At 38.9% G+C, this 27,540-nt stretch overlaps 1 protein-coding gene across 2 annotated transcripts in view; it reads left to right on the top strand.

Annotated features, from left to right (window-relative positions):
* Positions 1–27,540, top strand: part of MSH3 (mutS homolog 3) — a 117,697-nt gene that overhangs the window by 18,007 nt on the left and 72,150 nt on the right. For both annotated transcript variants that reach the window (XM_050913414.1, XM_050913415.1), the window contains exons 9-10: positions 24,772–24,884; positions 26,265–26,379. In XM_050913414.1, coding sequence (XP_050769371.1) covers positions 24,772–24,884; positions 26,265–26,379 — 228 coding nt within the window. The remainder of the gene's footprint in view (positions 1–24,771; positions 24,885–26,264; positions 26,380–27,540) is intronic.

Below are 27,540 nucleotides of genomic sequence, written 5' to 3'. Positions count from 1 at the left end.
CTTGTAAAGGGTATAGGAGTGAGCTGTAGCCAATTTTACATGCATTGGTCAATAATGCTATTCATTGCTAATTGCTTTCATGGATAGAGTTATGGATTTATGTCATCAGTCAATGAGTAGAAACTCAACTGGAATGAACTCAGTGAAGTCTTGTAAATTAATATAAAATGCTTTCAATTTTGTGGATCTTTATATGTGGCTGATGGTTGCTCAGATCAGAGGATGCTTTCATATAGTTAATGTTGCGGATTTTTTTTAAAATGGGGAGCAGTTACATGCACATATTTATGTAGCTCAGCTCATAAGGTTTGGAGGTGAGCAAGGACGGGAACGCTTGTAGTGGCAAAAACAAGACACCAAATGGTTACAGCAAGAGTAAACACTATTGCGAATGAAATTGCTGAACAGAGGAGTGAAAAGCATCTAAAAGGTTGGTAATCATAAAAACTAGTGGTTTCATGGTTTGTATAGCTTGTAATATTCCCATGGATTTTTAAGTGAAAGGCAAGCTGTGACAAACATCTTGAGAATGTTTCGTATAAATGGAAGCTACAAGCAGTTGAATTTGCAGCAGGAAAAAAGCAAGTAAAGTACAAAAACAGCGTGTGAGCTATTTTCTGTAAATACAAAAACCAAATGCATCACTGAACAGATGTTTACTGACTAAAGAGGCTTTTTGCACTGCTAATAATCCAATTCATGGCCTGGGCAGCTCAGCTGTGTGGAGAGCTGCTTGAAGAATATTGGTCATGTTATAGCTCCTATGTTTTGAATAGACATGGGAAAAAACCCCACAACAGTATTATCAAATCATGTAATGACCTGAAAGAACGGTTGGACAGGTTTTTTTGCGATTTAATCTTGTTGCAGTCATGAAACATGCTGTTCTCAATATGGTAGTTCATTATTGTGTTCTATGGCATTGCAGATGAGGGAAGCATGGGGCTTAAATCTGTTTTGACAAATTGCTTATGTGTAAAGGCTACTTCTTTACCATTGCCTACCTTACCGCTCTTCACAGTTTGGGACGCAACACAGGCATATGGCATCCTTTAGATGAAATTACTGCTCCATTATGCGTGCAGAGTTGTCACTAGAAAAACATGGGAAGGCAGTTGCAAAGCACTGTGTCTAAATGCAATTTGGAGCACTTTTCTTAACCTGGATGATATATTAGATAAAAAATGTTAACATTGCTTGTTACAGTAACAGCTGGCCTTTGCAGGCCTTGCCCAGCCCATGTGTTTTTGTAAATTCCTCCAGGCAAAAGTGAAGATGGTGTGCCCTGATAAGCTTCCCCAGCAGTTCATACCTGGTTCAAACGTACATTATTTTTCATGTGATTGCAGGCAGCATGGAAAACATGCTGTGTTCAGGAGCTGTATTTGTGGCATTTTTGCACTGATTAGTGATATTCATGGTTTTGGCTGCTTTTTTTTCCCAGTTTTTGTGCCAGAAATTATTAAACGAAGAATGATTAAATTGATCTTGATGCTTGTGCAATTTCTGACTGTCAAACAATTAACTTTTTAATTAGGAAAAAAACACCTTATTGAAAGAAGAAGGAAAATTAAAACTTTAAAGCATTTGTTTTCATGTTTTGGCACCTGTTTGATTTATTATTATAGGATAGATCAGAAACTGCAGGAGGTGACATGTAAGTAGTTCTACTTTTTGTTGTCCTCTCTGGTCGTTATGATGTTCCTTGCTTATTTCTCTCAGTATACATTTATATACTGTTGACTTTTCACAGCAGCTGTTGAAGTTTCTCAGCCAGGGAAGGGTGCTGAAGCTCACAATTACAAAGGCAGATGGGAGCCTGGAGCTTTACACCTCTGTCCTCCAGGAGGTGGCACCACCATGCTGGAGCACTGCTGGTCCTGGTCCTAGGGAGAAAGGGGATGAAAGCAACCAATTAGTAATAACTAATTTTCCCTAGATGTCTGTGAGGAACATAATTGTGGTGCATTAGGTTACTTGATAGAGAAAGGTAATAAATTCCCAAGTTCAATAATCCTAATTTGAAGGAACAATTCTCATTTACATTTGAAATTTTTTTAACTTGAGATAGAGGTCCTTGCTCTGATGATAAAATTCCAAATAACCCAAATAGCCAAATGGCATTGTTATTCTGATGTGATTCATATTAGTAATTTAATTTCCACTTTTCAAATAATGCAATTATCATTCAAAGAAGTGAACGCTTACTAATGGACGTTTGCTTTGCTGATAAGCTACTATAGATGTTATACGTATTGGAGATTTTCATGATAGAGTGGGTGATTATATCTGACAGGCTTGTGGAAATCGGAGGGTTTTACAATTGTTGTCAGTATAACAACTGCATACTGTACTGAGGGGAGAGGAGGGAAGGCATGCACACATGCACACGCTTAAAACTGGAATTTGTATCAACTGTATTAAAGTACAGATATAAATGACTTGCAAAAGTGTTGAATGTCCCAGTAACTCTTAACCGTACAGATACTAGAGAGCGCTCGGGTCTTTACGGTAAACCAGCTACTTGTTTATGTGCTTTGAGGTGACCAGAACAAAAGGTAAGCAGCTTTTCTTCTTAAGAATAGCCAAACCCCAAACATAACTGGCAGCTCTCTTTGGATTGAAAGTGAGTTTTGAAAGAAAGTAAAATCCTTTTTGAGGGATCCAGTTACATCAGTACTTTGCTGTTGTAACTCCATACTCCAGGCTGTCCTGCACATTGGCTGGTCCATGGTGACTTCCAGTGTGCATGTTCTGTGTTTTAAATGTGAAAGTAACTTGTCTATTTTCATCGAGAGGTAGTCTAACTGGAGCTTTGTAAGGGTAAACGCATGTGTACAGTTTGATCTATTGTGGAGGAGCTAACGTACTATGAAGCAGCATATGTACGTCTGATGCCAGCTTGCTCTTACAACCAGAACATCGGTTGCGTGTTTTCCTTTGTTCCAGGTATCAGTGAAAATGTTGCAGTAACCTGCAGCTAGAGTGCACATATTCAAATGGAGAAGGACTCTTAAGCTCTTAAAGCTGGCGTGCAAATTTTAAAATTTTTTTAACAGCCTATGAATGTTTGTTGGCGTATTTGTTAAAGTCCTAGCAATTTTTTTAAAATAACAATTTCTTTTCTGTAATTTATTCTTCTTTGAAGTTGACTTGGGACATAAATCTTTCACTGTGAAACAGTGGCATCATGGACACCTTGGATGTGTTAATTTCTCAGCCATTACTTCTTCCCACATTTCCTACCCTCGTTGTTAGTGCTAGGAGTTAGAAATTCAGCATTTTTAATCAAAACAATGTAGTGATATAAGTGAGACAAGTATGGGAGGGAGAAAGACTGAAACTGTCTGCATGTTTGACATGCAGATAGCAGCGATACTAGAGTGAGGAGAAGAATAATGCTCTTGTAATGGTGGTTCTTAGCCCCTCCTGAGTTAGGGAAGAGAGAAAGGCCATGAATATATTTATTTTTCATAAAGCCAGAATATATTAATTTTCTTAATTTTGAAGAAAATGAAACTGAAATGGGTTTTTATGTGCCATCAATCTACTGAACTGCAAAACGGAACATGCGTTATCTTTGAGGCTATCTTTAATAGTTTAATTTTGTGCCTGACTGGCTTACAACATCTGTCTCTTTTTAACAGATGTTCTTTTTGATGTATGGTATAGGTAAGAGGTTTTCAGTAAATTAGAGTTGTGAAGAGTGTACTTTAAGCATGGACTCTTCCTCTGGGAATTTGGAATAGTAAAAATGATTGTTAGAAATTCGTACTTAAGTTTGCTTCTAAATTTACATGGATATTTTCTGAGTTCTTAATAAAGAATTTGAAATCATTGCTATAGTAATTAACTCTTGCCGTACAAAGCTTAGTAATACAGTATTTTTTAATGTAAAAAGGTTTCATGTATGTGTATTTGCTTTCCATTTACGTGAAAGAATCTTTCTGCAGAGGCAGATGGGTGTGCTTATAAAAAATTTCTAGCAAATATACTTGAATCTGTTCCTATTCCTATTTTATGTTGTGCCTGTCTCTCTTGCTTCTTGTCAGGTGGAAGATAACTGTCTGCTCCTCCATCCCTTCTGCTTATCCTTTTACAACTATGCTACCTGCTTTCTTGAGTCTTTGCCACCTCTTCATGTGTCTACCCTTTTGTTTCCTGTACCTAGGGTGCCCTTGTCCCCATCTCCAGCAAGATTTCAGGCACTCCTTGCAACAGAATGCTTGGCACTGTTCTTTTCCTCTACATACCCCTATACAAAGTCGTGGCTGACAGGGAACTTAAGATGGGGAGAGAAGCAGTAGCTCCCCAGATAGCATCCTAGGGAGGACGTAAGTCAGACCCTTCTACCTTTCTTCATTTTTCACATATGCTGGTGAAGTGCAGGGTTCTGAGAAGGAAGGATAACTTTCCTGGACAGCTTCACTGCGTTTTTGTACTTCACACCATCTCACTGCATGTGTTATACTGCTTTGCATTTCCCTTCTTACTAAACACCTCTTGTTAGGGCTTGAGGAAGAACCAAGAGAACACTGTGAAGAGCAAGGTGGTATACACAGAATCATAGAATGGTTAGGGTTGGAAGGGACCTTTAAAGGTCATCTAGTCCAACCCCCCTGCAATAAGCAGGGACGTCTTCCACTACATCAGGTTACTCAGAGTCACGTCCAACCTAACCTTGAATGTTTCCAGGGATGGGGCATCTATCACCTCTCTGGGCAACCTGTTCCAGTGTTTCACCACCCTCATAGTAAAAAATTTCCTTATATCTAGTCTAAATCTGCCCTCGTTTAGTTTAAAACCATTACCCCTTGTCCTATTGCAACAGGCCCTACTAAAAAGTCTGTCCCCATCTTTCTTATAAGCCCCCTTTAAGTATTGAAAGGCCACAATAAAGTTTCCCCAGAGCCTTCTCCCGGCGGAACAACCCCAACTCTCTCAGCTTTTCCTCATAGGAGAGCTGTTCCATCCCTCTGATCGTTTTTGTGGTCCTCCTCTGGTCCCGCTCCAACAGGTCCATGTCTTTCCTGTGCTGAGGACCCCAGAGCTGGATGCAGTACTCCAGATGGGGTCTCACAGGAGCTGAGTAGAGGGGGAGAATCACCTCCCTTGACCTGCTGGCCACGCTTCTTGTGATGCAGCCCAGGATACGGTTGGCTTTCTGGGCTGCGAGCGCACATTGCTGGCTCATGTCCAGCTTCTCATCCAGCAGTACCCCCAAGTCCTTCTCGGCAGGGCTGCTCTCAATCTCTTCATCCCCCAGCCTGTATTGATATCGGGGGTTGCCCCCACCCAGGTGCGGAACCTTGCACTTAGCGTTGTTGAACCTCATGAGGTTCACATGGGCCCACTTCTCGAGCTTGTCCTGGTCCCTCTGGATGGCATCCCGTCCTTCAGGCGTGTCAACCATGCCACTCAACTTGGTGTCATCTGGAAACTTGCTGAGGGTGCACTCGATCCCACTGTCTATGTCATTGATGAAGATATTTAGCAGTACTGGTCCCAATGCAGACCCCTGAGGGACTCCACTCATCACTGATCTCCATCTGGACTTTGAGCCATTGACCACTACTCTCTGGATGTGACCATCCAACCAATTCCTTATCCACCAAACAGTCGATCCATCAAATCCATTCACAGGGCAGTGTTGCATTTGCTATACAAAAAAATAAATTCTTGATGCATCGGAGAGAAAGGGAAGTAGGAAGAGGGGAAGGCTGAAAAAGAAGCCTTTAATTTGTGGGGAACAGTTGTGTAGCTGTCAAAAATCCTTACTTATGGTATTAATTGATGTGTTAAACTGTTTTAATTATCTGAAAAGATAGCACATGGATTTTCATCTCAAAGTGGAGAAGTTAAGCCTCACCATAAAGCATTCTGTATATATTGCAAATGCAGTGTACTTGTTGTTCCTCGTGACCTTGACAAAAAAATACTTCGTTTGTCTCTGAAATTTAATCGAAGGATTTGTGCTTTGAGTTAGTCTAGGTGAAAGTATACGCATGTGTAATACAGGAGTTATCTATATATGGATGAGCTGTACAGGGTTTTGTAAACTCCTTGCCTATAAAAAAAGTCTTTGTTTCATGAAGGATTCTTAGCTGCAAAAAGAAAAATAGGCCAGCCAATATCCTTTGGCTTACAAACAGCTTAAAAAAAAATCTCTAACTGAGGAAAACTATAAACTGCTGACTGGACTTCACTTTTTTTAACTGAATTTGAAGGCACATCCATTTTCCTAGACAGGCTTTTTAATGCACTTTTTGATAAAGTTTAATGTCTCCATCAAAGCTCATACAGGATCTAGTTTTGTGTGCAGCAGCATTATCAGGACAGTGGAGAAAACTTGCATTTAAACTGGGCTGAAGAAAATCATCAGTCAACCTAGAAGATGCTATAGATCACTTATTCCTCTTCTGAGTGGGTGTTTTACAACCACTTTACAACCAGGCTCACTTGATGACTGTCTGTTTAGTCCAGCCTTGGAGTTCGAAGAGCAGGAACTGAACATAGCATAGGGAGCTGTGTAGCCAACACAAGCCAAGGATGCTGCTCCTTTCTGCTAGATTTCTCACAGAGGTTTGCAGAGTAAAGGCTGCGAGAAGGGGTCCTTCTCAGCTGCTGGGGAATGTATAATGCTTGCTGACTTAAAGTGTACAGAGGAGTCAAGATGTGGAAAACATTCTTGAAGCTAAGCTGAAAAGGACTGAAAATAGAGAACATAGTAGTAAACATTTAGTCATCTAATCTGGATGTGAGAAATTAAATGTGGCCCAGGTTTTAGACACAGCCAGATTCAGACCACAGACTTGATCTGGCATAAAAATTTGACTGCTAATGCCTTTGGGTTGCCTAAGTAAAGAAATGCTTTCATAACTACTGTAATCAAATGCAGTTATGATTAACTTGCATTAAATTATTTTTTGGAATGCATGTTTTGGAATCTGTTTGCTGTTTATTACTGAAAATCATAATGTTATTTTGAGAGCCATGCTGGAGTGGAAACAACTAACTGTATCAAATAAAAAAAAATCGTAATCCTGAGGAGTGGAGACAGCTGTTGGTTAACATCCCTGGTTTTATGCTGTCTTGTATAGTGCGGGTTTCTTGATTAGATAGAATAAACACATCTCTCTTACTTGGCCCAGGCATGCTGTGCCTGAGTATGTACATAACGTAGGGATCTGGATCTATACTCTGTCAGAGCCCTGCATTTCATACAGTCCATTAGACAGGTACTGGGTTTAAAGTGGTGACTTTGGTGGTAATATGGAAGACAGGCATAGAAGAGCTCTGTAACTTAGTGTGAGTGTAGGGTCTTTGAGATATGATGGGTCATCTTGAACACAGAAGTGCTATAAAAAGCATAGGTAAGGACTGTGATGAGACAAACCACCTCAGCTCTGACGTGAAACGACTGATCATTACGTTTCTAATATCGATGCATATTCTACTTCTAGAATTGTTCTAGCCTGCTCATATTGTAGATTCAAAGATAATGTGTGTGTGTCAGAGTTATTTCCAGTGGTGTCATGCCTCATAATGAAGGGGAAGGACTAAGGGGAAAGCAGTAATTGTAAGAGAAGGATCCTATGGCCACCCAGTCAATGTGCGTACATCCATTTTAGGAGTCTGCTAGGTAAATAAAGAGGTACTGATCCTAACTGAGGAGTTATATTTGACTCTCGGTATTATGTCTCTGAAAGGGTTTAAAGGAAAAGCTGGGGCTTCAGCCAGACTAACAAGTAATTGTTGTGTAGCTTTTTGATGTTACAAAAGTGAAGTGAAATTCACATAGCAGTTTAATCATCCTGTGATATATAATTAGCATATTATCAAACGTTATTAATTAAGAAGTAGTATGTTTGATTTTTAACATACTGTGGAAAGGAACCTTAGAATGGAGTTTCATCAATAACTTTTCAGTGGTATTGGTGGGTTAAGCAATTGTTTCTGCTATCCCACGACCCTTTTCGTATGTTCAGCACAAAAGTTTTTGTGGCTTCATGGTGAACTGCAACAGGTCACAGGGACAGGTGAAGAACCGCTATGGTCATTTGTTCTTTCTGGGTAAATTTTTGACGGGTTAGGATTCTTGTCTCAGTTCACTACATGGTTGGCCAAGCTTTTATGCCAGTGCAAAAGGAAAGAGATAAGAATGAAGATGTTGGGAATGGCAGGACTGCTGTGTTTGGTGACTGTGTTAGTCTATGTCAGTTTGAATTGATGGTCAGGCTGTACTCTCAGTTGTGTGAGTGCTGTGCTTTGAACAGGATCTGTGATGTGATAAATTAAAAGAAAAAAAAAACCAACCAAAAAGCCCTCTTTCTTTTAACATTCCTTTTTTTAAAAAAGGAAAATTTGTCTTGAAGCATGGTCATGTTGACAGTTGTACAATTTCAGGTTGGCTCTTGAGAGAGGACTTAGCATGGAACTGAAGTCGCTTTTTTGCAGTCCATACACATGTAGTATTTCAGATGTAAATCATATTAAGAAATGGATGTGTATTAATAGGGATGTCTTTTCAGATGCTTCTGTCTCATCATTTACTATGAGTAGAATGTAGACTAGTACCTTGTACCTGTTATATTAAGCTGGGTGAAGGGAATTCTTGTGGATTTGTTAGGAACAGTCTTTATAGAGAGATTTCAATACATTATGCCAGCAACTTTGTGTATTTTAAAATATAGGAACTGAACAAAAAGAAGGCAATGTGTCTTGCCTGCGAAAATCCTTTATCTGACAAAAATAAACAGTTTCACTTAGTAGCTTTATCCCCCTAGTCCCTCTAACATTGTAAGCATTTCATTTGTTGGTAATAATAGAAGTTTTATTCTTCAGTTTCCTTAAGTCTTGACTTACAAAATCTAAAGATTTAGAGTAAATATCAGTTGCCAGCAGAATTAAGATACTATTTTTTTCTTCAATTTTTGTCTTATTAAAAAAAAAACCAAACAACAAACAAAAACTCTACCACTTCTGTTTTCCGTTCAGTTCTACAGAGATGGTGTCCAGTCTAGTGGTATTGAAAGTTATATTTTGGGCTGAACCATTGCCAGAGAGAGCATCCACTCAATTCAAGGCCTCCAAAGTGTAAACATGAGATAAATTGAGTTTCACTTTTGAATCCTGATCTGCTTTTTCACTTTTTTTCTTAAAAAGCAAACCATTAAGCCTATGCTGCCTTCATCTGTTTCCTTCAAATATATTTTCCGTTTGTAAAATAATTTAACTAGCTTTTTGCTGTTGGCTCATTGATCATAAATCCTAGCAAAGCAGTAGTATGAAAAATACATAGTGTACAGCATCTGTATGTTGCATACTAAATTAAGCCATGGGAAAGATAACTTCCCTGCTTTTTCACTTGTATTAGCTTTTCACAGAATGTGAAATCAAGGTAAGTAGCCATTTGTGGTTGAAGTGTGCCACTCTTAATTACAGGAATATGGCAGTGAAAAGAAAATTCTGTATATAGAGGGCATAATTATTAACGCTCTTTGTATTTATTATATTAGAAATGTCACTGTGTTTAAGCATCTTTGTACATCTCACAGGAAAGCCTGAAATAATTTGTTGAAAAATTAACAAGTTCATTTCATCACATTTAATGGATTCTTTAATCTGTATCAGCTTATCAAAGGAAACATTAATTGAAAGTGTAATTGACTAGCCAGCTGTTTCCTGTTTTCTGTCCAGTAGCCTCTATTAAAAACATTACAAAACATGTAAAGCTCTTTATCTGAGGGAGATGAGAAGTTCCCCGTGCCAAATTCTGCTCAAGCAGGGAGCTTTAAATGATAGTTTCTTAGTTCAGTGCATGTTGAGTGACCGATATCTGTAGGCATGTACTACTTCGTATGGAGGCAGGCTATGTTACCAATTGACAGAGAAGCCCCTTTAAAACATGACACAGATGGTTAGCACGCCAGAATGCTTTGTTCGTGGAGGGGAGCACGGCATGACTAAAACTGAACGTGTGGTTGCATTTTCCTCTACACACAAGAAAAGAAATCCCCTAATAGCAGTGCAGTTCTCAGGCTAGGCTCATATGTTGAGAGCAGTAAATAGGCACATACTGAAGACAAGCTCTACCTTGCTGAATTGGCATACTTTAACAATGTAAAATATACAAGTCTTTTCTGCATGGGTGGAATATGTTTTGTCCATTAGGTTTACAGGGTTCATTCCCAAGCTTGGAGATTAATCTCCACAGGTACAAGAAGGGCCTCATGGAACCATTCTGTATTTCAGTTTTCCTTTTGTGAGATGGTTGGCACCTGCAAAGGTCCCTTTGGTCATGGAGAATCTCTGTTGCTCTTTTGGACATACCCAGTTAACAGTGGGGATGTAACTAGCCTCCTTTTGTGTTGATACTACCTATTCCATTAAGCCAGGGCAAGACAAATCATGACCAAACTCAGCAGCTGTCTTTCTCTTTCCACAAACCAGAGTGTGGCCTTCCTGGGGATTAACACAGAATTCGCAGGGTCTGAAGACTTCTTTGAATGTTTGTCTACCGTTTGCAGGGTTTTTTTAATGTATGAGAGCCAAAGTTCTGTTTGAGTTAGAGTTATTAAAAATAAAAATCCCATTTGCCATTAGTGCACATGACCAAAATGCCGAAGCCTCTTTTGTTTTTGGTGTGGAGAATGAATGTGATACTCATTCTCAAATTAAGACCTCTAACAGTAAAGGTTCCTGCTCCTTTTTTTGCTTTCATTCAGATTACTTCCCCAGGGACTTCCTGGTCACTCCATACTTGGATTTGTTGTTGTATTCAACTCCCTCCCCCCCATCGTAAATGTCATCCTGTTTTCACCGGGTGACTGAAAGATCAAGTTAGAAAGTTTTGTTCCAGAGTGCAGAACAAGTGTCGGTCACAATGGACAGATGTAGAATGTGGCAGAAACCAGGGTGCTGTCATGGCTTGACAGCAATGAAGGCGAATAACTCCAGTAACAGCAAAGAAAAAAGGAGTGGGGATAGAGCAGAACTTTGCCTTTTGTGTTTAGATTTGAAGGTAGTATCTCACTGGATAGCTTTGTGAGTTTGGAATTGAAGTCTCTTTATTTTGGTCATAGCTGGAGAGCTCAGATGGAGCCATTTTTGGAAGAAAATCAGGGATAGTACAGTTTTCCAGCCATAATAAGTTGTAAGATCATTTTGAAAAATGCACTGTAGCGATACGCAGCTGGATTTTCCTTGAAAAAGGATAAAAAGGCTTGCAAGGTATAGGCCATGTGCAAAGGCAAACTCAGTTTGATTATTGAAGCTTCTTCAAAACAGAGTAGGTTTGATTTTTGGGATGGAGATGCTTAATAGTTTTGTTTTTTTTTTATGGTCTGTAATTACATCTGCAGTTACAAATGCTGACAGCTGCAAGATCTTGTTGTGGCTTAATATTTTTATTTCTGTTGTGTAAAGGGGACTTGAACGTGTTAGGTGTCCCAAACATTGATCCTCCAAATGGAGGGAAAAAGGGGAAAAACCTAGTAAACTGAATAGTTACATAATCTATCATATCCTTTCAGTTGGAGTCGGTTCAAGTGATGTCAGTGACATGCAAGGAGAATGAAATGTGAACAGCAAGTTATGCGTGCCAGAAATCAAGAAATAATATAAGAGACTTTGTGCTGCAGTCTCAGCTGCAAAATATGCTTAGATAATCAGCTTAAATAGTATATCCTGTCCTTCCTGTTGCATATGAAGTTTGCCCATAGAAAAGGGAAGAACATATCTCTTCATCTCCTAGCTACTGGATGGTTGAAGTCCTCTACGTGAAGACATATTAAGAGAATTCTTGCATGGAGAATTCTTTAGTTTTCCAAAGAGCGTCCACTGCTCAGAGCACAGATCTTGAGTTTCTGAGATGTGTGAGAGAGACTTTGTGGAAGCGGATCACCTAAGACCATGATGTGGTCACAAACCAACTCTGGAACTATAATTATTCCAGCATCAGATCCATTTCTCATCTCATTAGTAGATCATTGTAAACAGTAAATTAAATATTACATGCTCATCTCTTTTCTACAGCACAGAAGAAACTGCTTGGTAGAACAGTGCTGTAAGGCAAGAAAGGCTATGCAGCCAGTCTGTATGTTCTTTTTCTTATTGATGCAATTAAGCTACAGCTGGTTTATATTGTATTTAATAACTTTCACAGTTTCTTAGAATCATTTCTTTCTCAGAATCTTGGAAAAATTTGGCTTGGATGGGATTTCTGGAGGTCATTTTGTTTAACCTCTTGCTCAAAGCAGGGGGCTGTCTTCAATGGTAGATCAGGTTTCATGCAGTTTTGCCCAGTTTGAAAAATCCTCAGGGAAGGGAAGTCTCCAGCCTCTCTATACCACCTGCTTATGTGCTTAATTGATCTTGTGGGGAAGAATTTTTTTTTCCTAAAGTCTCTGCAGAATTTTGAACAAGTTGCAACTTCCAGCTGCTTGGTTTTGTCCTTTCATTGTGCACTTCTGACAAGAATCTACTCTAGGCTTTTCTAAATGCCCTTTAGATAGTACAAGGTGCCCCCTTAGCTTTCTCCATACCAAATAAGTTCAGTTTCCTCAGTCTGTCCTCATTTGCCGTATGCTTTAACCCCCTAATTGTCTTAGAGGCCCTCCTGGATTCCTTCTAGTTTGTTGGTAGGGGTCTTATACTGGAGGCCCAAACTGGACTCAGTATGCCAGATAGGCTCTTATGAATACCAAGTGGAGTGGAATAATCACTTCTCTTGATCTCACCGTCCTTGCGGTACTGCAGCCCAGTATGGGTTAGCCTTCACTGCCACAAGAATGATTTGCCTTTATGGTAGTCAAATTACTTTATCCTGGTGTGTTTCCCTGCTTTTTCTTTGCACAAAATTCATACCAATATCCCTTAGTGTCCTACCTGCATGGAAAAATCAAGTCTAAGTGACAAGAATAATTGAGGTGTGATTGTAAAGGAAATAGGCAAACGAGCACCAGTTTGTTAGCAGTGATACCAGCAGCTGTGAAGCTTTGTGCTTCATATTACTCTTTTACCTCTGCTAGCTGAATTACAATTAGTACAGCGTAGGGTAGATGTGTTGTTCCTCCAGACAGGTCACATAGACCTATTTAATGTTTCTCTGAGTATGGAGCCTTGTGTGGTATATAAACACTATGCTGTTGGTTTTCTTTTCCTCTGCAGCTTGGATGAACATATTTCCCATCTTTTTTAAATGATGGATAATACCTGGAGGAATGGCTACCCAAAAGTTTCAGGTCTGGATATAGATCAGATACTTATCTGGCAGATAGTTAATAATAAAAAATATTAATTAAGAATATCAAGTCTTGTGCAAAAGTATCTGGATAAAATTATACAAATCCTGAAGACATATTTTGGAATTTTTCTCCTTTTTGTTATAACTTGTTAGAATAATGTGGAGTTTTAAGCAAAGAATTCAAGAACGATTGCAGGTTTTCTGCCTAAGTGCCAGATGTAATGACCTGTCAGCATAGTTTTAAAACACAGTAATGTATATACTTTCCTTTCAAATTTAAATTAAAGTGAGATGTTGTGGGCTGAATTTTGATTGTCATTTTTTTTCTGCTTAATTTTTTTAAGTTGATCTGTAATTCTACAGGGTCATGCAAAGTATCTATCAGGAAGATTCAGTGTGGGTTTGTTTTTTTTTTTTTTTAATGGGAGATTTTTTTCAGCTATCTGTTGCCAGTTGACATCTGCCACTTTGAAAACCAGTGAGTTTCTTCTGACAGGACTTGGCTGAGGAATGCATGGGAGAAATGTTAGGCCATTGTTTCTGCTCTGAACTGTGATCTGCACTCCTAGTAAACTGAAAGAAGAAAATTTCCAGTTTCCACTAGTTTATTTGGAGTATCAGGCGTTCTCCAGCTGTGAATACAAATCTATGGATCAGAGGGCAGAATTAGTTACATGTAGCTAATTTTGACTGCTGATCAGTTTCCAGACAGGGGTCAGAATATTACTTTCTGTAATGCAGACAAGGCATAGATAGATTCTTCCTGGAGGCCTTTCAGCTCTTCCATTCCCACATGACATCTGTGTGGAAAGTACAACCATCTGCTCCCTGGCCTTCTCCCTCCTTCAGGCTGTCCCTGGGGGACCTCCAAATTTTCTCTCTTCCTCTAGTACAGTAGTCCAGCCCAACAAAACAGCTAGACTGTCTTCTCATATGAGTTCCCTTTTGCTCTGTTGTTAGTCTATATGTAAGTGTTTATTATAAAAGGTTCTGAGCTTCCCTTACACAAAGTTGAAAACCAGGCAGTGGGCATACTGTGTCTTTATAGACCACAGGAAGGTGTGTAAGAGCCTGAACAGGAGCTAGCTCCCTTCTTCAGAGCCATTAACTTAAATGGTTTCAGTGCAGTGATGGGTAGAAGATCCAGGTATGGCCTTCCTGCTTACGGAAGCAATATACTTTCTTAGTGTGGTCCATATTGGATGTTCAGTGCTCCTAGTAAATTTCCACAGCAATTCTCAGGGTAATTAAAGAACGGGATTTATGTTTTTGACAGTTCTTGGCAGGTAGAGTTGTGGTAATAGTGTGGGAAGTTAGTTCAAATTGATTTATAACAGATACACGGATGGACTCTTTCTGTCACCATCTCCATTATTTCTTATATAATCATTGGAAGTGATGTTTCATAAGCCGATGACTTCCATTCAAATTCCTATTTATGCTGTCAATCTGTGCTAGTAGAATATCCTTTTATCCATCACCTGGGCAAATGCCCACACAGTTCATGCTTCAGCAGCACTCCTCAGAACCACTGTGGATTTTCTGTGGCTGATACATTCTGCAGCATTCAGCTTTGATTTGGGGTTCTCTTTAATCCTGTGAAGAAGTCACTAACTTGAATTCAAGATTCTTTCCAGAAGTATGTTGTATTGTAGCCATCTGCTTTTAATTTTTACTTATTTTAACAGCCTCACCTAGGAAACACTCTCCTTTCTTGGACAAAGCACTAAATGTTTTGCGTATGTATGTATAGGATCCAGATAACTTTGAATGTTTTGAGGTCCAGTGGTATTTCAAATATATTAAACTAAAACTGCCTAAGAGATTTTTGCTCAGGCACAGCATAAGGGAAAGGGAGATAATTAAAATGGGTGGGAAACATTGTTAAGCGTTGAGCTTGACTTTGTTCAAACTGAATTTGGGCTGTTACTTCTGCTGCTAGGGAAGATGTGTCTTTGGATAAGATGTACTCTACTGAATTTTTCTCCTTCAGCTTGATCCTAGAATGGGGTTGTAATGGTGAGTTTTAATGACAGTAGGCAGTGATTTGACAGAAGCACAATGGCTATGACTTCACTGCAAGATCTGGTAGGTGGGAAGCCTTTCCAAAAAGATTAGAAGAGAAACAAAGGAAAGTGCTTTGTGCTCAAAAGTTTTTGCTGTTCAAAATGGGAAAGTTTCATGTTCCTGTCAATCAACACAAGTGTGATCAGACAACACGTGACCTTGTGAAGTGAACAGCAGTACGTTCACTTTTGAAAGATGTATAATACAGTGAAGGAGGTGTGGGGTTGTGAGGGCGGTGGTGGAAAAGCTGCCATTTAGAACAAGGTGATAGTCCAAAATTCACCATACACAGTTGTATTAGAGTTTCAAAACTAATTTTATTTCAAGGTTGTTCTGTCATCTTTTCCTTCAGTCTGCCTGTTCAGAATTTTTTGGTATCTTTTAGCTGTAGTCACTCTTCCTATTATTTAATTTTTTGCTGACATTTATGAAGCACTTAAAGGTTTTTTTTAAATGAGGCAAGGTAAGGTTGTAACATTTCTAGTTATATAACATGTAATACAGAGCTCAATTTTTCTGTCTGCCACCCTATCGTCTGGTGGTGTAGACGTTCTTTTACAAGTTCCTTTTGGTAAAAAAGCATGGTAATTTAGGGGGAGTTTTGAAAGTCAATTATCACTATGTTAGAGGAGAACTTAAAATATTAAGTAAGTATTAAGTGGTTGCTGTAGTGGTTATGGTCAAGTATGAAATTACTTAAACTGTTTCTTTATATGAGCAGATTCAACAGTGTTTTGCAGTCGGGCATTGTCTTTGTAAAAATAAATATTTCAGGATCGACTATAGCTGGCTTCTGGGGGAAATATATCAAAAGCAGATTAAAATGATGATATAATTCCTGGATTACATTTCTGCTTTCTTTTCCAAATAGTTGTATAGATGGGACTCTTCATTTTGACCCTGACATTGCTTCTCTAAGTTAAATCTCTTTTCCCTAAACATCAGTTTTGTTGTACTTTTCCAGAGAACAGCAGTTCTCTATGTGTTTCTAGTGCGTGTCACGTACTGGAAAATTTTGGCACTCAAGTTCTCGTCATGATTTCAGTAAGGAGCAGTTACAACTCTTTTGCTTTTCGTGCTGCAGTATTTCCTTTTAGCGTGCGGCTGTATTAGCAGATAGATGTGCCGTTGTCCTGTGCTCTGTGGGAGTTCAGGGTGTAGCTCCTGCAGCTGTGGCTGCTCCATTCCACAGTCTTCTCTCTTGTGCTGCATTTTAAAAGTCACTTTTGCCTGACCTTGGACTGGCTCTTACAACCTGCTTCTCATTTCTGTCAGCTCCTTCATTATACCAGTGAAACACACACAGTTTAGTGAAATGATCTGTCTGATGTTGGCGATGGTCCTGCTTCAAGTGGAGGGCTGGACAGCATGACCTCCAGAGGTCCCTCAGTGATTTCTGCAGTGTCAGAGGCAGGCTATGTGGTTCTACTCTGCTCACTGTGATCATTGCTGCCATTCAAAATCAAGTTGTTAAGCAATGAAAATAGGAAAACCTGGAGGTGGAGGGGGCAGAAGGGTCAGGCAATGAAAGTCTCTAAGAGGTGAGTCTTCTTGCTGACCAACTGCAAATAGTGAAATAAAGCTTCTGGCCCTAGGGAAGGTTGGAAGAGGACTGTGATACAAGCCTGAGACAATAGCCAGTGCTCCTAAACCTTTCTGGTGACAAGCTTTTGCCACAATTTCCCTTAGAAATGGCGATCAGAGCTGGCTGCTCTGGTCCTGTCACCATCACCATCTTTTCACTTCATTGTTGCTGAGCCATTTAACAGTGCTAAGACAGCAAAAAACTTTTTTTTTTTTCCTTCCCCCCACCATGAATTTTTTCTGTCATAGCATGCTCCAAGTGCTTGGTGCAGGGTCAGAAAAGCTCTAGAGCCATTGCAGAGGAAGCAGTGGGACGGGGTGGGGAGAGTGGTACCATGACAGTCAGTAGCTACATTGATGTAGACATGCACAGACCTGCAGCTGCAAAGTAATTGAGACCAGACACAGTAACAAGAGCCAGTGTTGAGGTAAATGAGTATCCTCTTCGTATAAAGTATGCTTGTCCAGCTATATATTGTTGTATGAAGTTTAAGACCCCATGTCAGAAGAAAATACAGAAAATGACCCTGTCTGATGGGAAAGAACACAGATAATTAACACTTTATTTAGTACTCGGCAAAAACTTGGACAATACAGAGAGAGGAAACGATCCATTCTTGAGGAAAAAAGGGGGAGAGAGGAATTCTGAATTTGAAAATTATCCCAAAAGCACCATGTGGTGCTTAGGTGTTTCACGGTCTGTCAGCTAGGTGCAGAGAAAGAGACATGGAGAGGAGTCTTCCACATCTGGCTTTAGGGTACACAGCGTAAATGTGGAGTTTCATTCATTTCTGTTGCCTGTGCATTTTTCATCTTTGTAACTGTATTGTCTGTTTGGGGTTTTAGAAATACTTGCATTTGCTTTTACATTACTTATCCTTCCTCCCACCTCGTTAGAGTTAACGTTGGCTTGAAGCTAAGTAGCAAGCATCAAAGCATTCCGTTCCTTGAAAATCCTTAATGCTGGCACACTGGGTTGATCTGGCAGGATGCAGCAGTTTGTCAACGTTCTTCTGTATCATAAGAAAAAGATGTCACAAGCTCTATGGGTCATGTTAGGGTCACGTTACTGATGTCCTTTTGGAGAAACTCCTGGTGACTATTTGCTGGTAAACTCTTTGGCACACTGCTGTGTACTTGAACCCTGAGTGTTTCAACGAGTGCAGAATAGCATACATGTGGAATTTGTTGAACTGTTCTCTGACAGAAAGGCACCATGGTGAAATCTTTAAAAAAAAAAAAAAAAGAAAAAAAGCGTGCGCTAATTCTGCTGGAAACTTCCAACCTTAAATTTGTATAACTAATGTCAGAAAATTCAGGGCAGAAACAAGGCCACAAAATATGCCTTGCTCTAGGGGACTTGATGGTGTGCAGAAAAGAGAGGCAAGCCACAGGGGTTGATCCCAAGCTATCACGAGTGAATGATTGGATCTATGTCTTCACTCTCTCCTCACTTAAACTTTGATTCAGAAAGAGGTATTTTCCATGGTGGGATGTAACTGGGGGAGCATTATTTCATTGGTGTTAATGTAGTATGGCAGATATTAGGCGGGGTGTTCCTGTATCTTGTTTTGTGGTGGTGGTGTTGCTTTGGGGATTTTTTGTTTAATTTGTTTGAAGCCCTGCAAGAATAGAGATTTTTGAGGGTTGGCATAATCCTGAATGGAGGAATCATGGTGCCAGTGGTGATTCTGGGGGCAAACTTGTGCAGCGGGTTTACAAAGCTGTCTCTAGCACATCACCGTCAGGGGTGCAGGTGGAGGATAACAGCAGAACAAGCACGTGGCAGATTAGTCCAGTGTGCTCTCAGTCTCCTGATGGGACCAAATCAGAGTGAGCTGCATCCTTCCAGTGTGATGTTCTATATAGCACCTGCAAAACAGAGGGAAATATCGCTGGAAGCGTGAAGAAGATACTGTGCTGACTTCTGAAAAGCAATTGTATGGGCTAATACGCAACTGCACGAGGCACTGAAGATCACTTTAAATAGTGCTTTTCGTTGGATTCACACTGCTCTGTGTTGTCATTTTGCAAGTAAACTATATGTGCTTTGGATGTTTAATGGAAAGAACTACTGTTAGAGCTTCTACTCATTTATCCCCCATTCTACTTGCGCATGTGTTGTTTGTTCACAGCCATACATGATGGAGAGAACTTGTATTTTTTTAGGTAATTTCTCCACCATGTTTTGAGTTCAAGTCTGGTTTTCTAAGATCCTTTGCAGTCACTTCAACTTCATATCCTTTGCAAGTTGACTGGAGTTGTCCTCTGTTTCATTGTCCAAGTGATAAATGAAGTATTGAGTGCTACCAGATGCAGTATTGAGCTTTGTGGAACTTTACAAAACACGTTCTTTCATTTTGACAGTGAACCCTTGATACCATTCTGAGTATTGTTCTCCAGCCAGTTTTGTACCCATTCTGTAATAAATACTTTCATGTAAATCATGCTTCCGTAGATCAGTTATGAGAACATGTGAAATGATATAAAATAACCTCACTGAAATAAAGCATACAGGAAATCATCTGCTTCCTCTCTGTCCACAGAATCTGTTCCTCTGCCATTGAAGGAAATCAAATTGATTTTGATTTTTTTTTTCTTGACAAATCCATGCTGGCTACTACTCATCTTGCTTTCTTCGAGGTGCTTAGAAGTAGCTTCCTAGCAGTTCTTGATCTTTTCTACTAGATTTCCATGAAACGAGTGTAGTGTGTCTCATCCCATTCTTCAGATAGGCAGATGGAAGGAGCCTGAGAAAGATTTGTGTCTATTTGTGGATGCAGTAGCTGCTGGAGCACAACTGTGTTTGTGTTTTGTCCTGTAGTATGTAATTCTGTTCTCACAGAAGGCGTAGAGTGTCATACAGTGCCTACACAACCCTGTGCCCTTTGCTTTTCTGATAGCCTCTTTGCTCTGCTCCCTTGACAGCTCCTGTCTCTGAGTTCCTAAAGCTAAAAGAATGTTTTCTTCAAATTTCTTGGATCCAGACTCTTGGCTTGTAGATATGGTTGGAGTTCTTTTCAGCTGTAGATCTGCTAAGGTGACTAGAAGGAAATCAGGATGTACATGTTGAGAAATGTTGATAGTTTGGATAGTAAAAGGCAAGCAAGGAGTTTTCCCCAAGTTTTTCTCTCTCTGTGTGTGTGTGTGTGTATATATGTAAAATATACATATGTGTGTATATATATGTATATGTGTATATATATATGTTAAAGCATGTCAGAGTTGCTTCTAGGCTTTTCAGCAGCTTCTAGCATAAATGAGGGTTTTGGGATGGGACGTTTGAAAAGCTGGAGGTCTTGTGGGATATATGTGTTATATGTAGTATATTGATAGCATATATGTGGTAATTATTGTTTGGTTATTACAGGCAGCAGTGATTTGTATCATTCTGAGTCACAGATACTCAGAGAAGGGACTGTGCTGCCATTTTCCTTGCAACAACATTGTCTCCATCTCTGGTATCTGAAGGTTGTTCAGAGCAAATGTGGGAAAGTACTTTACGCTGGCAGGAGAAAAAAGCTATGGTTATAAAAATGTATGCACTCAGTGCCAAAAGAACAGCTGCTTGGAAATGTCATTGAGGCTTTGCCAGAGAAGCTACTGGAGCTCTGTGCCAAGATTTACCAAAAAAGGAAGGATGGTTGTTCTCCAGTTCTCACGGAGGAGTTCAAAACTAGAGCCTCTGAGCTAGAAGCAATTGTATAACAAAGGTAACAAAATGATGACAAATACAGGAAATGCAATTTCTGCTAAGCATATTAATAAGGGAAGATGACACGGTATACTTGGATTTCTGAAAGGATTAATGCATTCAGGTTACCTTGCTCTACTGAACAGTGTAGGCATTTTTTCCCTGCAGTGACAGACTGGTCATCCTAGCAGACTGCACTGTCAGAAGTGCAGAGAAAATAGCAGTTTGAATAAAGTGTACAGGAAAAATTAAATAACAGTTATTTGCGCTTTATAAATCTGTGCTTAGCATCAGAAATAAAAACTTCTTACTAAATTTTAGGGGCAGAGATCTCCCTTCCCAAATTCTGTATCGTTTATGAACTTGTGTTGTGATATATGCATGTACAGTAAAGTATTGGTACCTGCACCCCTGCATTTGAATAGTCCTAAAGTAGAATGGGCAGGACAGGATAGTAGTTGGAAGGTAAAATTCTGGAGTTATTTGCTTTCCTTAGGAAGGCTTCCTGAGCTTTAAGAAAACTTAGTTTGGATGTGTTTGTTTTTCAGGAAGTTTCTATGCACTTTATACCTGTTTAATTGTGAATTGTAGAGCAGTAATGAGGTGACTCTGTTTTATTCAGCACACTGCACTGAGCTCTTGTGCTTATATGCAAGCTCATTCTTACAATAAAAGATATTATTATTTTTTTAAATATCTTGAGTTAGTTTCTGTAAATTAGTTTTATTTATGTTGTTACATTCTTCTAGCTATTACCATTTTTTTAGTCTTTTTCTTAAGAGATTTTTTCCCCCCAAAATTTGGTGATATCTTTTAAATATTTTTCCTGCAGCACTTGGTAAGCAGTGAATCTTTAAGTGGATGCATTGAATTGTCAGATAAATAGAGGGATAAAACCCAGCAATGTTGATCTTTTTTCATTTTCCCAGTAGGGTGACATATAAGTCCCTGTAGTAACAGAATCATAGAACAGTATAGGTTGGAATGGACTTAATATATTACATTATATACATAAAAGTGTGTGTGTCTGTGTAAATGTGTGTATTCTAGGATCCCATCCTTTATGTATCTATTTATGGACCATTGGTTTCATATTCTTAACTGTGGCTGATGATCATCTCTTCAAGCAACTTCCATAACTCACCTTGCGAGGAAAGACAGTTTTGGATCAAATTCCAGTGCGTTTAGAGAGCAGGGAATTTTAATAAGGGGCACTATAGGTTCATTCATACCATCAGTTGACAGTTTGAAACTCTGAAACGTCTCTGTTTGCTCAATATCCAGTTAAGGGTGGTAGCAGAAGAATTAGTGAAAGGAAAGTAAAAAAGCTTTGAAAAGTTGAGTTTCATCATTGACTAACCTTATCAATGTCATGGGACTAGGAGGATTGCTTGTTTTTACAAGTACTGGAAAGGATATCAATAAAATACTGGATGAGTTGCACAGCAGTTCACTGTAGATGTTCTGACAAGAATGATGTTTACAAAACTTGATGGCAAATTGACTTCTGATTTAAATAGGCATTGGTAGCTGGAGAGAGAAAACAGCAACATAGCATTCTGGCTATAATCAGAAAAATGGCCTATGGGTGATCATCTGGCTAAACAAAGGACAGACATGAAAACCTTCTGCAGCAAACTTTGTTTCATACATCTTGATAAAAATTCAGATTTTTCCATATGTTGACTAGATATCTATAGCCTTCCAGTTTTTTTACTTTATCTAGAGTATCAGATGCATACTTTCAGATAGACAGTGCTAGATACTTGTTTGATGATGCCATATCTAGAATATAAATATTAAAATATATGAAGGTCTTTACGAATCACTAAGTTATCTAATTCTAATTTGACCTATTTCCTATCAATATAGTTGCTGAACAAAAGTACTACTGTAAGAAGTCACTCAAGTTATATTGTTTGTAACTATCATTTGCCAAAGTTTATGCTCAGGAGTTGGATAAATTTGGTTATGAAATGAAAGAAAATCGCAAATGCATTAAAGAAAATGACAACAATTAATTTTTAACCATTACTTTAAAAACAAGCAGGTGTGGCATGAATCATCTGATGAATTACCCCCCAAAGCCTCCTGTTTTGACTTTGGTTCTAAAAATTAGTTCTGCAGACCTTGCTAAGCCTTGCTTTCCCGAAGGCGGTGTTATGAAAACATAAGAAGTAGAAATGAAAAATAAATTCCTGTTTTAAAAAGATTTCTCTAAGTCCCTACTCACACATGGTCAACAGAAAAGCCCTGCTGTCTTGCAGGACTGCTTCAAAGGCTTGTACTCTGCTAACCTCCAGACATCATACAACACGTTTTAAAAAGTTTAATGCTGAAGTGGTATTCTTGCAAAAGGCTGTAGTGAGTGGACATGCTAATTTAGCAAAATGGATGGATGTGTTAGAGCAGATGATTAGTGAAGGTTGGAGCAAGTGAAAAATGCAAGGAAGAAAATAGCTGATTGGTATCAGAGGTTGAGGAACACAGACTAATTGTCTTTTACAGAAATCCATTTGCTTTAAAAATGTTTGCTCATTCTGAGTAGGGTTGGGGCAGAGGGGAATCCCAGTGGGTGTAAAGACTGAAAACTTAATTGGATCAGTCAGTAGTCAGTTAAAACTAAGGCACTCGAAGTAAGCAAGGGATCATGTAGGATGTGCTGAGAAGAGTCAGACCTCTAAGACTCAGTTAGTTTGACACATATTATAGGAAAATAACTCTCATTTTTAAGAGTTGAGCCTCAGAGACGTATTGATCCTTTCAGATGGGAATATGTACAATGTAATGCAGAAAAGCTGTCTGTTTTTTCCTATGAATTTGAAAAGCCCTGCAAAAAAGGTATTGATTAATTTCCTTCCTATAATACCTACACAATCCCTCTTATTGGCATAATTCCAATATGCTACAAGTATTTTGTTAATTCATGTCCCATGGTAGTATGAGACTGGATACTCTGAGGCCAAGTAGGTTTTATATATGTCTTTTACTGGCAGCTTTCTACTGGTCACTTCTTCAGTGCTCATTCCGTGGCTGTGTAATTATGCTCAAAGGTTGCAGGGGGACTGTGTGTGACTTAGGTTTTGTTTTTTAACCAGTACATCTGTTTAATGCTGTATTAACAGCTGTACAAATTGAATTGATACTGCAGCATCCAATTTTAATTTCAGTGAGCAGTTAGGAAAAGCAACCAGTATATAAAGGTTGTATCTTGTAAACACCACACACACTCTTCTCTGAGTCACATTCTGGCATCTCAGGTGTACTGCTTGACACTCAAGCCCAGGTACTGAGCACCTTTGATCTCACGCACATTGCAACGAATAAAGGTTTTTGCCACTGTCTTACATAAGCAGGCTGTGGAAGCAGGAGTCACAGGAAACAGGCTAGATTAATTTCTCCTGGGTTGCAAAACTGGCTGAAATCCTGTACTGCTGTAATTCTCAAGTAATTGCTGACAGCAGGGAAGGATTCACGGACGAGATCTCATTTGGCTTAATGGGTGGTACAGAGTAAGTTTGTTACATTTGCTGGTATTTTTAAACTGGGAGGAACTACTGGCATGTTGGGAGGACTGGGTTATCATTAATAACATCCTTAACAACCTGGACTGCAAAAAGACTGAAAGAAAGTCCTTTAGCACAAGGAAGAGAAAAGTCATCAAATAGTTATGAAGTAAAGGACAGGAATACTTTATTTCAGCTGCGTATAGAAAAAGATGCAATAGTTTAATGTTGCAACAAGTTGTACAGCCTAGAACAAAGCCTTTAAAGATAAAGGATAATTAAATATGGTAATTGATAGCATAGGAGAATTGCTTCACTGTTTAATCATTGTAAGTCTTTAAGAACAGACAAGGCAAATAGTTGTTATGATTGGTGAAAACATACTTACATCTGCCTTGCAGGTATACTAGACAACCTCTTGAAGTCTCTTTTGGGCTTGGTTGCTGTTGCTGGGTTTTATTTGTTTGCTTTTACAATGGAAAGAAAAAACGTTTAAGAAAACCCACCACACTTAGAAATGTTCTCAACCCACCCAAGTACTTCATCTCTTCATTCTTTACCCATTCAATTCTTAACAAAGGAAAGATGAAAGAAAGTACACCTTTCTAACCTACTTAAGTGTTCTTCATGAAGAGAGCATAAATACTGAAAGTCAATTATTTTTTTCTTTGCAGGTTACGGGATGACAGAATTAGGATAGAAAGGATGGAAAACCTCAATTTTGAATACAGCCATGCTTTCCAGCTGATTACTGATTTTTACGCCAAAGAAGTGCCTGATATTACAGGTCTGTCATTGAGAATGTCTTTGAAGCATGCATCCTGTTAGGTTTTACATAGATAAGGAATACATGTGGGTGCATCCCATCAGGTCTAATGGACTTGACTATGTCCAATTTGTTTAAGTGTTCCCTAACTTGATCCTCCTCTGTTAAGGAGAAATCTTCATGGCTCCAGAATTTCCCACTGGTCTGAGAGGCCTCAGATTCCTCAAGGCACATCTTACCAGTAAAGACCAAGACAAAGAAGGCATTGAGTTCCTCAGCCTCTTCCATGTCCTTTGTCACCAGATCTGCTGCCCCATTCAGCAGTGGGCCCACATTTTCCCTTGTCTTACTTCTGCTGCTGATACACTTGTAGAAGCTCTTGTTTGCCCTTCATGTACTTTGCCAGTCTCAACTCCAGGTGGGCTCTGGTTTTCCTAACCCCATGCCTGCAAGCTCGAACAATGTCTCTGTATTCTTCCTGGGTCACCTGTCCCTGCTTCTGCCTCTCATACTCCTCCTTTTTAATGTTTGAGTTAATCAGCAGCATCTTGTTCATCCATGCAGGCCTTCTGCCACCTTTGCTTAATTTTCTGCACATTGGGATCTTTTCTGAGCTTGGAGGAAGTGAACCTTGAAAGTGAACGTTATTTAAATAGAAATGAATACAGGGCTAGCATCCCTTTTTTCCCACAGCTTGAAGATGTGTGTTTAGATAAATTTAAGTTCACGCATGTATAGCAACTGAGGGAAATTACTCAACATCTGAAATGTGTCTTCAAGTTCTTGTGTGTGTTAACACTCTTAAGAACAGAAGAACAGCTTTAAAAAAAAATCTCTGAAAAAAATTAACTAAATAGGGTTTTAAAAAATACCATTTTGTGTTGATATATCATGGAGTGAATTTTCCTGTTGTTGCAGCTGGAACAGGGACTGTAGTAGAGCACTGTTTAGAAACACTATCAAATATGAATAGCTGTCTCACGAAGATGGAACCATATTCTGCAGACTGGCTGACACAGATAAATCATCACATGTGCCAAGGCCTGTTTATTCCTTTTAACTTGCACAGATGTTGCCTGCAGTAATGGAGATTTCAGAATTCAGTTCTTAGTTCATATATTTAGAAATTTCTTATGCCAACAGTTAGTCATTTTTATGAAGAAAAACCTGTGGAGTCAAATGTTTTATGTTTCATAATGTGTTTACATTATTTTAATGCTCTACATTCTTTGGAACCATAAGTATGATTTTGGAACTTCACTTTATGTTGATTTATAGATATAGAACACTGTGCATATATTACAGATTTCTATTTGATTAAATTGAAAAATAGATTATGCTTTTTCTAAAATACATAAGTAGTAAACAGTGAGTTAACAAGAAAATCACTTTTTTTTTTAGGTCCTCAAAAACTATCTGTAATACTAAGCTTGGATAAGCCTGTTATTTGCTCTCTGGCAGCAGTAATTGCATACCTCAAAGAATTTAATTTGGAAAGGATGCTTTACAATCCAAGGTAAGTTGCCTTATATAAACTTCCAATTCACAGCACCAATACATGTACCAGTGTTATCTTGTAAGTTTTAACAGACAACTTCCGTTCAATGTAGTGAACCCACCTGCTGGAGTGATAGTCTTTGTAAAAATTATACCTTACATTTAAGCTTGTAATCAGAACTGAAAGTACCAAATGATTTCTTTTTTAAGTGGTGTTTCGTGGAAATCTTTATGAATTATGTTTGTCTAGACATTACTATCAGTAATGTAAATGAACATGTACTACTGACAGGTGGTATTGAAAACAAACAAGGTGCAAAACCTGGTACATACTAGGAGGGAAATGTTAAAGTTTGTTAATCAATATCAGCCGTCATATCTCAACCTCAGTTCTATTTTGTGAACAAAATTTGGGGCTTTTTTGGCAGCTCTTAAAAAAAAAAAAAAAAAAAAAAGCTGTAATTTAGCTTTGCAGATGTTGTTTTGTTTTGCCAGAGGTGTGTAAGTAGTTTTCTCTTTCTGTAGCTCTGGAAGCAAGTATAAATGCTAATGGGTTGTAATGTTTAGACAGAACTCAGCAGGTCTGTTTGAGTTGGTGAATCTAGTTATCAATTATAAAGAAAACAGACGTTCAACACATCCTGGCTTTCTGAAAAATCGCTTGAGTTGGCTCAGTGGTAACCAGGAGTGGGGGAACAATCGTGCAAAGAGTTGTTGCTAGACTGTCACTGTTTGTGCAAAGTTACTACAAAACCAGAGAGACATGGAAATAATCTTGTCTTCCCTTAAGTAGTCCCAACACTTAGGTTTATTAGATATGCTTAAATGAGTACTCAAAATTTATAACAGGATTAGGCAGGTGGAATCAAATGAAAATGGAAAGATATTGCCGCTCAAGCATCTTTTTATCCTGTCTTGCACAAGTATAAAAGATTGCTATCCTACTTGGCTTAGGTTTGAAAATATTAAGGCTTGTCGTGGTTTAACCCCAGTCAGCAACTCAACACCACGCAGCCGCTTCCCCCTCCCCCTCCCAGTGGGGTGAGGAGGAGGAAAGCAAAGGAAAAAAAAAGTAAAACTCGTGGGTTGAGATAAGAACAGTTTAATAACTAAAGTAAAATATAATACTAACAATAGTAATAATGAAATATAATAATAATAGTAATGAAAAGGAATGCAA

The sequence above is a fragment of the Gymnogyps californianus genome, chromosome Z, assembly GCF_018139145.2.
Source record: "Gymnogyps californianus isolate 813 chromosome Z, ASM1813914v2, whole genome shotgun sequence".
Lineage (NCBI taxonomy): Eukaryota > Metazoa > Chordata > Aves > Accipitriformes > Cathartidae > Gymnogyps > Gymnogyps californianus.
This window is presented reverse-complemented; position numbering and strand designations above follow the sequence as displayed.